Source organism: Carcharhinus amblyrhynchos, chromosome 18 (genome assembly GCF_965287045.1).
Source record: "Carcharhinus amblyrhynchos chromosome 18, sCarAmb.v2.hapA, whole genome shotgun sequence".
Taxonomy (NCBI): domain Eukaryota; kingdom Metazoa; phylum Chordata; class Chondrichthyes; order Carcharhiniformes; family Carcharhinidae; genus Carcharhinus; species Carcharhinus amblyrhynchos.
In genome coordinates, this window is record NC_137341.1 from 55,598,817 (window position 1) to 55,614,595 (window position 15,779).

The 15,779-nt window shown below is 43.8% G+C and overlaps 1 protein-coding gene across 1 annotated transcript in view; it reads left to right on the forward strand.

Moving 5' to 3' along the window:
- Window positions 1-15,779, forward strand: part of tmc5 (transmembrane channel like 5) — a 155,789-nt gene that overhangs the window by 46,872 nt on the left and 93,138 nt on the right. Inside the window, exons 4-7 of the mRNA XM_080206172.1 lie at window positions 5,178-5,294; window positions 5,448-5,550; window positions 8,245-8,335; window positions 13,952-14,200. Of these exons, the coding sequence (XP_080062298.1) occupies window positions 5,178-5,294; window positions 5,448-5,550; window positions 8,245-8,335; window positions 13,952-14,200 (560 nt within the window). The remainder of the gene's footprint in view (window positions 1-5,177; window positions 5,295-5,447; window positions 5,551-8,244; window positions 8,336-13,951; window positions 14,201-15,779) is intronic.

Sequence of the window (15,779 nt, forward strand, 5' to 3'; positions counted from 1 at the left end):
AGGGTCATTCCTATTTCCTTTCTTGAAGAGAGGAACAACATTCACCACTCTCCAGTCCTCTGGCACAATCCCTGTGGATAGTGAGGACCCAAAGATCAAAGCCGAAAGCTCTGCAATCTCATCCCTTGCCTCCCAAAGTATCCTAGGATGTATCCTATCTGGCCCAGGGGACTTATTGACCCTCAGGTTTTTCAAAATTGCTAATACATCATCCCTCAGAACCTCCTCCAATCTAACAGCCTGTATCACAGTGTCATCCTCAAAAACATGGCCCCTCCCCTTGGTAAACACTGAAGAAACGTATTCATTCACCACCTCACCTACCTCTTCTGACTCCGTGCACAAGTTCCTACTACTATCCTTGACCGGCCCTTACCTCACCCTTGCTCTGCCATGTGACCCTATCCCTCTCCATTGAACCATAGAACCATTGAAATTTACAGCTCAGAAACAGGCCTTTTGGCCCTTCTTGTCTGAGCCGAACCATTTTTTGCCTCGTCCCACTGACCTGCACTTGGACCATATCCCCCCACACCCCTCTCATCCATGAACCTGTCCAAGTTTTTCTTAAATGTTAAAAGTGACCCCGTATTTACCACTTTATCCGGCAGCTCATTCCACACTCCCACCACTCTCTGCGTAAAGAAGCCGCCCCTAATATTCCCTTTAAACTTTTCTCCTTTCACCCTTAACCCATGCCCTCTGGTTTTTTTTCTCCCCTAGCCTCAGTGGAAAAAGCCTGCTGCATTCACTCTATCTTTACCCATCAAAATCTTATACACCTCTATCAAATCTCCCCTCATTCTTCTACGCTCCAGCGAATAAAGTCCTAACCTATTCAATCTCTCTCTGTAACTCTGCTTCTCAAGTCCTGGCAACATCCTTGTGAACCTTCTCGGCACTCTTTCAACCTTATTTACATCCTTCCTGTAACTAGGTGACCAAAACTGTACACAATACTCTAAATTCAGCCTCACCAATGCCTTATATAACCTTACCATAACACTCCAACTCTTATACTCGATACTCCGATTTATAAAGGCCAATGTACCAAAAGCACTCTTTACGACCCTATCCACCTGTGACGTTACTTTTAGGGAATTCTGTACCTGTATTCCCAGATCCCTCTGTTCATCTGCACTCTTCAGAGTCCTACCATTTACCCTGTACGTTCTACTTTGGTTTGTCCTTCCAAAGTGCAATACCTCACACTTGTCTGCGTTAAATTCCATCTGCCATTTTTAGCCCATTTTTCTAGTTGTTCCAAATCCCTCTGCAAGCTTTGAAAACCTTCCTCACTGTCCACTACACCTCCAATCTTTGTATCATCAGCAAATTTGCTGATCCAATTTACCACATTATCATCCAGATCATTGATATAGATGGCAAACAACAATGGACCCAGCACTGATCCCTGCGGCACTCCACTAGTCACAGGCCTCCACTCAGAAGCAATCCTCCACTACCACTCTCTGGCTTCTTCCATTGAGCCAATGTCTAATCCAATTTACTATCTCCCCATGTATACCTAGTGACTGAACCTTCCTAATTAACCTCCCATGTGGGACCTTATCAAAGGCCTTGCTGAAATCCAGGTAGACAACATCCACCGCCTTCCCTTCATCCACTTTCCTGGTAACCTCCTCGAAAATCTCTAATAGATTGGTTAAACATGACCTACCACGCACAAAGCCATGTTGACTCTCCCCAATAAGTCCCTGAATATCCAAATATTTGTAGATCCTATTCCTTATCACACCTTCCAATAACTTGCCCACGACCAATGTCAAACTTACTGGCCTATAATTTCCCGGATTTCTTTTGGAACCTTTTGTAAACAACGGAACAACATGAGCCACCCTCCAATCATCCAGCACCTCCCCCGTGAATACTGACATTTTAAATATGTTTGCCAGGGCCCCTGTAAGTTCAACACTAGCCTCCCTCAAGGTCAGTGGGAATACCCTGTCCGGTCCTGGGGATTTATCCACTCTGATTTGCCTCAAGACAGCCAGCACCTCCTCCCCTTTAATCTGTAAAGGTTCCATGACCTCCCTACCTGTTTGCCCTATTTCCGTAGACTCCATGCCCATTTCCTCAATAAATATGGGTGGAAAAAATCCATTTAGTATCTCCCCCAACTCTTTTGGTTCCATACACAGTCTAACACTCTGGACTTCCAGAGGACCAATTTTATCCCTCACTATCCTTTTGCTCCTAACATAGAAGCTCTTTAGATTTTCCTTCACTCTGTCTGCCAAAGCAACCTCATGTCTTCTTTTAGCCCTCCTGATTTCCCTCTTAAGTATCTTCTTACACATTTTACACTCCTCAAGCATCTGATCTGTTCCTTGCTGCTTGTACATTTCATACAAGTCTCTCTTCCTCTTAATCAGTGTTACAATCTCCCTCGAGAACCAAGGTTCCTTATTCCTATTTACTTTGCCTTTAATCCTGACAGGAACATACAAATTCTGCACTCTCAAAATTTCTCCTTTAAAGGCCTCCCTCTTTCCATTTACATCCTTACCAGAGAACAGCCTGTGCCAATCCACACTTCCCAGATCCCTTCTCATTTCATCAAATTTGGCCTTTTTCCAGTTCAGAACTTCAAACTGAGGACCAGATCTATCCTTATCCATGATCAGGTTGAAACTAATGGCATTGTGATCACTGGATCCAAAGTGTTCCCTCACACTCACATCCATCACCTGCCCTAACTCATTTCCCAATAGGAGATCCAATATCACATCCTCTCTAGTTGGCATCTCTATATACTGATGTAGAAAATTCTCCTGAACACATTTTACAAACTCTACCCCGTCTAAACCTTTTATAGTATGCGAGTCCCAATCTATATGTGGAAAATTAAAATCCCCTACTATCACAACTTTCTGTTTCTTGCAGTTGTCAGCTATCTCTCTGCTGATTTGCTCCTCCAATTCCCTCTGACTATTAGGTGGTCTATAATACAACCCCATTAATGTGGTCATACCTTTCCTGTTTCTCAGCTCCACCCATAGGGCCTCTGTAGACAAGCTCCCTAATCTATCCTGCCTGAATACCGCTGTAACATTCTCCCTGACCAACAATGCCACGCCCCCTACCTTTTATCCCTCTGCCTCTATCACGCCTGAAACATTGGAACCCTGGAACATTGAGCTGCCAGTCCTGCCCCTCCTGTAGCCAAGTTTCACTAATGGCTATAATGTCACATTTCCACGTGTCAGTCCACGCCTTCAGCTCATCTGTCTTCCCCACAATACTCCTGGCATTGAAGTAGACACACCTCAAAAAATTATTTCCACCACACTAAACCCTTCCATTTGTGATGTTGCTGGAACTAACCTGTCTTTTTAACCCAGCTCCACTATCTGCTGTGGCACCCCGCTTCCCATCCCCCTGCAAATCTAGTTTAAATGCTCCCCAGTTGCAATAATGAAGGACACTGAATTGTGGTCACTATCTCCAAAGTGCTCTCCCACTAACAAATCTAACACTTGGCCCGGTTCATTACCCAGTACCAAGTCCAATGTGGCCCCACCTCTTGTCGGCTTATCCACATATTGTGTCAGGAAACCCTCCTGCACGCTCTGTACAAAAAGTCTCCCATCCGAACTATTCAACCTATAAAGGTTCCAATCAATATTTGGGAAGTTAAAATCACCCATGATAACTACCTTGTGACCTCCACACCTATCCATAATCTGCTTTGCCATTTCCCCTTCCACATCTCTATTACTATTAGGGGGCCTATAGAAAACTCCCAACAACGTGACCAATCCTTTCCTATTTCAAACTTCAGCCCATATTACCTCAGTAGACAGATCCCCCTCGAAATGCCTCTCAGCAGCCGTTAAACTATCCTTGATTAACAATGCTACTCCTCCAGCTTTTCTTAAACACCTTCCCTACTCTTACTGAAACATCTATACTCCGGAACTACCAACAACCATTAAGAACATAAGAACAAAAGAAATAGGAGCAGGAGTAGGCCATCTAACCCTTCGAGCCTGCCCTGCCATTCAATAAGATCATGGCTGATCTGAAGTGGATCAGTTCCATTGTCCCACTTTCTCCCCATAACCCTTAATTCCCTTGTCTATCAGAAACCTATCTACCCATGACTTAAATATATTCAGCGAGGTAGCCTCTACCACTTCAACGGGCAGAGAATCCCAGAGATTCATCACCCTTTGAGTGGAGAAGTTTCTCCTCAACTCTGGTCTAAACTGCCCCCCCCTTATCTTGAGGCTGTGCCCTCTAGTCCTGCTGTCCATTCCTGTCCCTGTTCTAACCATGTCTCTGTAATGGCCACAACATCATAGTCCCAAGTACCAATCCACGCTCCAAGTTCACCTACCTTATTCTTGATGCTCCTTGCATTGAAGTAGACACACTTCAACCCACATTCCTGTCTGCCTATACACTCCTGCAACCTTGATACCTTCCTCAGTATCTCACTACACTCAACACTGACTTCTGGACTACGCTTGTTTTCCCATCCCCCTGACAAATTAGTTTAAACCCTGGCAAAGAGCTGTAGCAAATATGTATCAACATACAGTGAAAAGTATTGTTTCTTGCATGCTATACAGACAAAGCGTATTATACATAGAGAGGGAGTGTGCAGAATGTGGTGTTATGGTTACAGCTAGGGTGCAGAGAAAGATCAACGTAATGCAAGGTAAGTTCATTCAAAAGTCTGACGGCAGCAGGAAGAAGCTGTTCTTGAGTCAGTTGGTACATGACCTCAGACTTTTGTACCTTTTTCCCGACAGAAGAAGGTGGAAGAGAGAATGTTCGGGGTGTGTGGGGTCCTTAATTATGCTGGCTGCTTCACTGAAGCAGCGGGAAGTGTAGACAGAGTCAATGGATGGGAGGCTGGTTTGCGTGATGTAGTACAAATCATAGAATGAAGAAAGAGACCATTCGGCCCATACTGACAACAATCCTACCCAGGCCCTATCCTGGTGATGGTGAATGGACAAAACATTATGACAATAAACTGATTCACTCTATTTACAGATTCTAAATCGCGCTGAACAGCAGAAGGTTGTCCAGATCAGTGAACCTTATCTCGAGCTCATCAGGAACGTGAATTCCTGCCAGAGTTAAAAATACATGAAACAATTTGATTGAAATATCTTTCTCAACATGGTGTTTTCTTTAATCAGCTGCAGCAAAAAGGCAACACAAGCTTGGTGTTACATTGCAGTTAGCATCCTTTGGCGGAATGAGTTTATCTCAGTATTCCAGTACAGAATCTGATGTCAGTGAAGAGGACAAAGAAGGTCTGTAAATATTTATAATTTTGCATCAAGTTTATAAAGATTCCAAATTTATAATATGTTGGTATCACTGCTGAATAAAAATTAAATTGTGGTGATGAACTCTCTACTTGGTGAAAGGAAAGAAATAACAAGTTTTATTTGAATCTGTAGCAGATAAACTGCAACTGATCAGTGAGCTAGCAAAATTATCACCCAACGAAAGGATGAAGGCAATCCAGCAATTGACAATAAGCATTGATGAGAAACGAGAGATCAGGTACACAATCTACTTCACAATGTCAACTTTCAATATTCAAATTGAAAAAACTCCAGTTACAAATGGATGTTTTATGTGAAGATAAAGAGGAAATATGATAGTTCATTTCCATCTTTTTGTTTCTCTCCTGGGATTAGAAAGGGCTTCCGCCCAAACAGTATCTGTATTCAAATGCTACCACCCCTGTTCAGATAACATTCTCTGTACAATGATGAATTGGGGTGGCATTGCATTGTCTTCTTACAGTGAAGGATATATCACTTAACGTATCCTCCTTTAAGATGTCTTGTGATCCGGGGAGGCCATGTTTTTTGACTTTCCAGCTCCAGTGCAGTATGTAAAATCTCACTCTGTCATGTAACTTTTCCTAGCAATATGGTCACCACTGTTTTCTTAGTTTCAACATACAGAAGAAGTTTAATTCATCTCAGAATCGACTGAGGCATGCCAAGCAAGGTTACAGAATCTTGGAGGTTTACAGTATGGAAAAGGCCCTTCAGCCCAACTCATCCATGTTCCCCCTTCTTTAAACCCCGAAGGTTTTGTGATATTCCCCACACTGTTGCCAATCTATCTGGCTGCGTCTGTTCAGGTCATCAACAATCAGCCAGTCCAATCCCAGGGCAGAAAACCACAACCTTCAGTAGAGCTCATGCTTGACTCAAGGGACAACCAATGATAAGGGCTGGCTGTGAACTTTGTGTCTCTTTATTTTACCCAGCGGGATGGTAACATTACCTCATGGGAAGCCCTGTCCCTTGTCTCCAAAGTAAAAAGCCTGACAACACCTGTGTTTACGCCAGTCCAACGCTGGCATACCCACACCTTGTCTCCAAAGACATTTCAATCCTGAGTCACCTGTTCAGCCCCATGAAGACACATGGCAGAAACTCAAGGTCCTGAGTAGAGCTCATCCTCACATCGGGAGAGAGCTTCCACTGGCAATCTGATCTGCTTTCCTGCAAACATCAGCTCTTTTTATCGAGAGTGAGATTTTAATACTCGTGATCCCCTCACCTCCCCTCAAATCATGCTTTTAAAATTTCATCCTGCAGATCTGGTTTTGTGCCTGGAATTGTGTTCCCCTCCAAGAACCTGCCTCCTGCTCTTCTTATTTACCACTTAGTCTTTAGCATCATATAGCACCTCGGGCAAATAAATTAGGCTGACGTTTCAGTGCAGTGAGGCATTAAACTGAAATGCCTTCTGCCCTCTCAACTGGGGAGGAGCTGTTGATAGGTAGGAAGATGAAATTTGGTGGCCTCTGTTAGGGTTTAAAGATGTGATGGGCACTCTATGGCTACAGTAATAGCTATTCTCTAGCCAATCTACTACAGCACGCCACAATCAATCACCCACCACTAATTTCTGGTATCTGATTACTGAGCCATTCTTTCTCCAACTTTACTTAGCGATCTTCAAGGACGCTCTGCCATTTGTAGCCTCGGTCTCTGGAGCCTCAGCAATGGCCGCCAACACTAGTAGCAGCTGCCGAGCTGCTGGCCCTCTGATTGGGTGAGCAGATCTTCGGAGGTGGCCTCTTAATCAGCCATCCTGGGTCATGCCACCCACCAATAAGGGGTGTCTCCTGCCTTCCATCTGGCAGTGGTGAGACTCACCAGTAAGAACAAGAACAAAGAACAAAGAAAATTACAGCACAGGAACAGGCCCTTCGGCCCCCCCAAGCCTGCACTGACCATGCTGTCCAACTGAACTAAAACTCCCTACCCTTCTGGAGACCGTATTCCTCTATTCCCATCCTATTCATGTATTTGTCAAGACACCCCTTAAAAGTCACTATTGTATCTGCTTCTACTACCTCCCCCGGCAATGAGTCCCAGGAACCCACCACTCTCTGTGTAAAAAATCTGCCTCATACATCTCCTTTAAGCCTTGCCCCTCACACCTTAAACCAATACCCCCTAGTAATTGACTCTTTCACCCTGGGAAAAAGCACCAAGGTTGAGACCAGGGTCTGGTAGAAACTGTGGAGAACAACGTTAACATTTCAATGTGATAACATTTCACCAGGAAAGTTCTGATGGAAGTTTGTCAATCTGAGATGTTTGTTTCTCTTTCAGTAGATGCTCGTAGAAAAGGTAAATGTTCTGTGCATTATTTAGGTCAGACAAAAGCAGCTGATTAAGGCTCCATTAATTGAAAGCAGAGAACAGCAAAATGTCTCCAAACATGAAAACATCTGAATTGGTTGCACAGTGGTTAGCACTGCTGCCTCACAGCACTAGGGACCAGGATTCAATTCCAGCCTTGGGTCACTGTCTGTGTGGAGTTTGCACATTCTCCCTATGTCTGCGTGGGTTTTGTCTGGGTGCTCCGGTTTCCTCCCACACTCCAAAGATATGTGGATTAGGTTGATTGGCCATGCTAAATTGCCCCTAGTTTCAGGGATATTAGCAGTGTAAATATGTGGGTGATGGAGATAGGATGGGATAGTTATTGGTGCAGATTTGACAGCCAAATGGCCTCCTTCTGTACTGTAGGGATTCTATGAACGTACAAGAACCTAGGAATGGTTTGATGATGATGACAGATTCTGTCAAAGTTTTCTGTCTAGCTATGGATTCCAAATGTGGAAATGTGAACAATTAACAATAATGCATTGGCAGTATCTATTACAAAATATCTATTACATAACTGCAATGTAAATTTTACATTTCCACCATCTCTTACCAGGAATCAGGTTCAGCAGAAGTTTGGACCACGTTCAACGGAAACAGAAGTTCAAATACATACATGCACCCAACTGCTGTATAAAGCATTATTTGTAAGTTTGAGTGGGAACATGTTCATAAACACAGGCATCGTAGCACCAGGAAGACGACAGTAATGATTTGAAAAGGGCAGTGAGTAGACACAGAGGGACAGAGATTGGAGTTTCACTGTAATTATCCCCATTTCCCCCACTGTCATTTCCAACCAGAAGTGACAGGTGTTGTTCAAAGTCTCTACTCAGAGATGCACAGCAATAATATTCAGATGATAGAATATGTAACATTGATAGCCAACTAACTCTCGATGCCAGGGATATTAAGCGTTATTAGCATCCACACCAGATGCTGAAGTCAAAGCTCAGACACAGAGCGATTCCTTGCTTGAGAGAATTTATTGACCTGGTTCAGAGTTAACACTCCTCACCCATCCCCAGTGTGTTCAATTGCCCATCATCCCATTAGTAATGATGCAATTGACATTGACAAACCATAACAAAATAATTGTTAAAACATTAACTTGAAGAACAGCACAGCAGCTAATTAAAAACCCAACCACTTTCTATAAATGACGGCACGGGTCAAGGTTTGAGTACAAATCTGTTTTCTATCCCGGCCACAGAATTTCCTGGAAAATCTTCTCTTCCCACTTCCCACTTCCACAGCAATACCTCACATGGACCTGTCCTTCCTCCTGTTTCTCAGCCACATGTTTCCCATCAGTGAAACCATCCCAAACACAACAACAATTTTCAAAATTAAACTGGTGACACCCCACCCTTCCCCACCACCCCCTGCCATTCTACCTCACCAACCCTCCCAGACCAACCCTCTCCCACCCACCGTCTTTACCCCAACCTTCCCCCACTTACCCTCCCCCACACACCCTCCCCAACCCCATCCACCCTCCCCCACCCACCCTTCTCCACTGACCTTACCCCACCCACCTACCCCACTGACCCTACCTCACCACCATTTCCCTTGATCATCTGTAAATTAACAAAGTGCTAGTCTGGGATCCAGTACTGGGTGAACAGGAAGTTTCTCTAATTACATATTGGGAAGGCTGTAGCCATTTTCTTCCATCCCTCCCAAAACTTCCATTCTCTAGTTATCCATCAAATGTTGTCCTTACCAATGATCTGATTGTTCAAAATTTGTGTCATATCAAAACTGAAATGAACTTTTGACCAAACATTCACACCATATCTAACTTAACATCGAACCATAGTAACTAAGAGCAGGAGTAGGCCATTCAGCCCTTTGAACCTGTTCTGCTATTCACCATGATCATGGTTGATCCTCTATCTCAACGCCAGACTCCTGAGCTCTCACCATTCCCCGGAAACCTTTTAGTGTCTAGAAACCTCTCTATTTCCTTATAAATGCAGTGACTTGGCCTCCACAGCCTTCTCTTCACCTCTGTCCTAAATGGCCTACCCTTATCTGGAGACTGTGACTCATTCTGTTAGACCCTCCAGCTCAAGGAAACAACATCCCTGCATCCAGTCTGTCCGGGCCTGACAGAATTTTCAAATGCGACGCCACTGTTTAAAAAAAAAGCTAAATATAGACCGGTTAGCTTAACTTCTATAGTGAGGAAAATGCTTGAATCTCTCATCAAGGAAGAAATAGCAAGACATCTGGATAGAAATTGTCCCATTGGTAAGACCCAGCATGGGTTCATGAAGGGCAGGTGATGTTTGACTAATTTGGTGGAATTCTTTGAGAACATTACATGTGCAGTGGACAATGGGGAATCTGTGGATGTGGTGTATCTGGATTTCCAGAAGGCATTTGACAAGGTGCCACACCAAAGACTGCTACATAAGATAAAGGTGCACAGTGTTATGGGTAATGTATTAGCATGGATAGAGGATTGGTTAACTGACAGAAAACAAAGAGTGGGGGTAAATGGGTGTTTTTCTGATGACAATCAGTGACTAGAGGTGTGCCTCAGGTATGCAAACTGTTTATGATTTACATAGATGGTTTGGTGTTGGGGACCAAGTGTAGTGTGTCAAAATTCGCAAATGGCACTAAGATGGGTGGCAGAGCAAAGTGTGCAGAGGATGCTGAAAGTCTGCAAAGGGATATAGATAGTCTAATGAGTGGGCAAGGGTCTGGCAGATGGAGTACAATGTTGGTAAATGTGAGGTCATCCATTTTGGTAGGAATAACAGCAAAATGGACTTTTATTTAAATGGTGAAAAATTGCAGTATGCTGCTGTGCAGAGGGACCTGGGTGTCCTTGTGCAGGAATCTCAAGGAGTTGGTTTGCAGATGCAGCAGGTAATTAAGAAGGCAAGTGGAATTTTGTCCTTCATTGCCAGAGGGATGGAGTTTAGAAACAGTGAGATTATGTTGCAGCTGTATAAGGTGCTGCTGAGGCCACACCTGGAGTTACTGTGTACAGTTTTGGTCTCCTTACTTGAGAAAGGATATACTGGCACTGGAGGGGGTGCAGAGGAGATTCACTAGGCTGATTCCGGAGTTGAGAGGGTTGGCTTATGAGGAGAGACTGAGTAGACTGGGGTTATACTCACTGAATTCAGAAGAATGAGGGGAGATCTTATAGAAACATATAAGATTATGAAGGGAATAGATAAGATAGAAGCAGGGAAGTTGTTTCCAAAGCAGTGAAACTAGAACTAGGGGGCACAGCCTCAAAATAAGGGGGAGCAGATTTAGGACTGAGTTGAGGAGGAACTTCTTCACACAAAGGGTTGTGAATCTGTGGAATTCCCTGTCCAGTTGAGGCTCCCTCATTGAATGTTTTTAAGGCAAGGAATGATAGATTTTTGAACAGTAAAGGAATTAAGGGTTATGGTGAGTGGGTGGGTAAGTGGAGATGTATCCATGAAAAGATCAGTCATGATCTTATTGAATAACGGGGCCAGATAGCCGACTCCTGCTCCTAGTTCTTATGTTAGTTTAAGATGTTACAGTCATATTAACGTGATTGTAATATGATAAGGCCACACTTGGAATACTGTGTATTTACGTCATATCTTTTCAATTCCAGTGAATACAGGCCCAATCAATCCAATCTCTCCTCATATGACAATCCTGCTATTCCAGGAATCAGTCTGGTGAACCTTCACGACAATCCCTCTCCTTTCTTAGATAAAGAGATTGAAACTACACACAATACTTCTAGTGTGGTCTCTCCAAGGCCCTGTACACCTGCAGGAAGATATCCTTACTCCTGTCCCCTTGAAATGAAGGCCAACATACCATTTGCCTTCCTCACTGGCTGCTGTCCCTGTTTTGCCACATCTCAGCTCATTTGTAGCTGAAACCCTCATCCAGGTCTCTGTGACACCTCAATTTGACTATTCCAATTCCAGCTGCTTCCCTCATTCCCTCTGCTCCGCTGCCTCAGGATGTTGCCATCACCTTATCATAAAGGACCTCATCAGAGAATCCTATCCAATTACAAACCAAAATAATTCAACATCTCAAATATCTGGAAGGAATAGAGAAATGCAAACTTGGGAGAAAGATTAATTGCAATGGACACCTTACAATGTTGGGTTATGAAAATACTCGGAAATAGAGGTGTGTTCATAGAGTTATCGTGGTTTACAGCACAGAAACAGGCCCTTCGGACCAACTTGTCCATGCTGCCCTTTGTTTTTAACCCTACGCTAATCCCAATTGTCCACATTTGGCCCATATCCCTCTATACCCATCTTAACCATGTAACTGTCTAAATGCTTTTTAAAAGATAAAATTGTACCCGCCTCTACTACTACCTCTGGCAGCTTGTCCCTGACACTCACCACCCTCTGTGTGAAACAATTGCCCCTTTGGACACTTTTGTATCTCTCCCCTCTCACCTTAAACCTATGCCCTCTAGTTTTAGACTCCCCTACCTTTGGGAAAAGATATTGACTATCTAGCTGATCTGCACCCTCATTATTTTATAGACCTAAAACATAGAACATAGAACACTACAGCACAAACAGGCCCTTCAGCCCACCAGTTGCGCCGATCACTTCTATACCTACTAAGCCATAGACCTATCTATAACCCCCAATCCCATTAGACCCCATATACTCATCCAGAAGTCTTTTAAAAGACCCCAGCGAGTTCGCCTCCACCACCACCGACGGCAGCCGATTCCATTCACTCACCACCCTCTGAGTGAAAAACTTACCCCTGACATCTCCTCTGTACTTGCTTCCCTGCATCTTAAATCTGTGTCCTCTCGTAGCGACTATTTCAGCCCTGGGAAATAGCCTCTGAGAATCCACCCTATCTATTCCTCTCAACATCTTATAAACCTCTATCAGGTCACCTCTCAACCTTCGTCTCTCCAGGGAGAAGAGTCCCAGCTCCCCCAACCTATCTTCATAAGGCATGCCTCCCAATCCAGGCAACATCCTTGTAAATCTCCTCTGTACCCTTTCAATAGCTTCCACGTCCTTCCTATAGTGAGGCGACCAGAACTGCGCACAGTACTCCAAGTGGGGCCTGACAAGGGTCTTATAAAGTTGCAGCATTACCTCCCGATTCCTAAACTCAATCCCTCGATTAATGAAGGCCAGTACACCATACGCCTTCTTGACCACATCCTCCACCTGCGAGGCCGATTTAAAAGTCATATGGACCCAGACCCCAAGATCCCTCTGCTCTTCAACACTACTAAGACTCCTACCCTTGATATTGTACTCCTGCATCCCATTGGTCCTGCCAAAATGGACCACTACACATTTATCCACATTGAAGTCCATCTGCCACTTCTCCGCCCAGTCTTGCATCCTATTTATGTCCTGCTGCAACTTCTGACATCCCTCCAGACCATCCACAACGCCACCAACCTTCGTATTGTCGGCGAACTTACTAACCCATCCCTCCACTTCCTCATCCAGGTCATTTATGAAAATGACAAACAGCAAGGGTCCTAGAACAGATCCCTGGGGCACTCCACTGGTGACTGACCTCCATGCAGAAAAAGACCCATCCACAACCACTCTCTGCCTTCTGCAGGCAAGCCAGTTCTGGATCCACAAGGCCAAAGCCCCTTGGATCCCATGCCCTCTCACCTTCTCAAGAAGTCTTGCATGGGGGACCTTATCAAACGCCTTGCTGAAGTCCATGTAAACCACGTCTACCGCTCTTCCTTCGTCAATGTGTTCAGTCACATTCTCAAAGAACTCAACTAGGCTCGTAAGGCACGATCTGCCCTTGACAAAACCATGTTGACTATTTCTGATCATTCTAAACTTCTCCAAATGCTCATAAATCTTGTCCCTCAGAAGCCTCTCCATCAACGTACCAACCACTGAGGTCAGACTCACCGGTCGGTAATTTCCCGGGCTATCCCCGTTCAATAAGATCTATAAGATCACCCCTCAGCCTTCTGCACCCCAGAGAAAAAAGTTGCAATCTATCCAGCTTCTCTTTATAAATCAAACCATCAAGTCCTGGTAGCATCCTAGTAAATCTTTTCTGCACTCTTTCTAATTTAATAATATATTTTCTATAATAGGGTAACCAGAATTGCACACAGTATTCCAAGTGTGGCCTTACCAATGTCTTGTACAACTTCAACAAGACGTCCCAACTCCTGTACTCAGTGTTACAAGATAAATGAGGAGATTCAATGTAGACTAATCAATGTCATCAGTAACCATTAATGCATTTCTTTAACTTGTTCATTTTAGTTTCTTCATCGATTTCGTGAGAATCTGCTAATATGTTTCCAGTCAATTCATCCCTGGACAAAATCCCTAAAAATCATTGGTGGCAAGTTTGGCACAAGTGTGCTTTCCTATTTCACTTTCCTCAAGTGGCTCCTTATGTTCAATCTCTTCTCCTTCTTGATCAACTTCAGCTTCATTACCATCCCCCAGTTCTTCGATATGGGAGAAAACGATGTCACATTCACAGGCTTGGAGCTACTCACAGGTTCAGTAAGTATCTTTAAACAGAGACATTCCAGTAACCTTCAAATTAAAACAATAATGAAATCATAGGAATATTTTAGCAAACTCACGATAATTTTATGTGACTTCCACTGGCCAATTGCAAATAGTTACCGACGGTCATGTTTGAAGTTTTAATTGTCATCCTAAAACAAGTTAATAAAGAACAAAACTATTTTGTGAGTAACAAGTGCTAAAGATGGAGGTTATGTGTATACCTCAAGATGTAAAAAAAACGTTAAAAGGATCTTGCAGGTGATGATGTTCCCATGTATCTGCTGCCCTCGTCCTTCTAGATGGGAGTTGTGGTGGGTTTGGAAGGAGCTGTCTAAGGATCTTTGGTGAATTGTTGCAGTGCATCTTGTAGATAGTACACACTGCTGCTACTGAGCGTCCGTGCTGGAGGGAGTGGATGTTTGTCGATGTGGTGTCAATCGAGCAGGGCTGCTTTGTCCTGGATGGTATCAAGCTTCTGAGTGTTGTTGTTGTGGTGATGATGTCACTGGGCTAGTAGGCCCAGGCTAATGTTTAAAATCCCAACATTGCAGCTGGTGGGACTAAGTTCAATTTAAAAATCTGGAAATGAAAATTCAGGTGGAATTTTCCAGCCCTTGGTGCCAACATGATCTTCCAGTCCCACTAATAGCGACTTTTCCAGTGGCCAGTTCTCTGGCAGTGGAGGGTGCAGGGCACACTAAATGCCATAGTCACCGGCCAGACCAGAATATCCTGCTGTTGGCCAATGGCGAACTATTTTTGTTGCCAGAGAATAGGTTGCGAGAGTGATGGGAAACCCCTGCCAAAGTCTGAGTAATGATGGCCAAGAAACTATTGTAGATTGTCACAAAGATCCATCTGGTTCATTGATGTCTTTTCAGGGAAGAAACTGTCGAAAGAAGGATCTGTAAAAGGGTCAGATAAATTTGAAATGTTTCTCGCTGCTGGACTTGCTGAGTTTATCCAGCATTTCCTTTTTGTATTTCAAGGAGATTTGGAGGAGCAAATCAGCAGAGAGATAGCTGACAACTGCAAGAAACACAAAGTTGTGATAGTAGGGGATTTTAATTTTCCACATATAGATTGGGACTCGCATACTGCTAAAGGTTTAGATGGGGTAGAGTTTGTGAAATGTGTTCAGGAGAATTTTCTACATCTGTATATAGAGATGCCAACTAGAGAGGATGCGATATTGGATCTCCTATTGGGAAATGAGTTAGGACAAGTGATGGAAGTGTGTAGGGGAACACTTTGGTCCCAGTGATCATAACGCCGCTGGTTTCAACTTGATCATGGATAAAGATACATCTGGTCCTCGAGTTGAGGTTCTAAACTGGAAAAAGGCCAAATTTGAAGAAATGAGAAAGGATCTAAAAAGCGTGGATTGAGATAGGCTGTTCTCTGGCAAGGATGTGATTGGTAAGTGGGAGGCCTTCAAAGGAGAAATTTTGAGAGTGCAGAGTTTGTATGTTCCTGTCAGGATTAAAGGCAAAGTGAATAAGGAACCTTGGTTCTCGAGGGATATTGGAACTCTGATAAAGAAGAAGAGAGAGATGTGTGACATGTATAG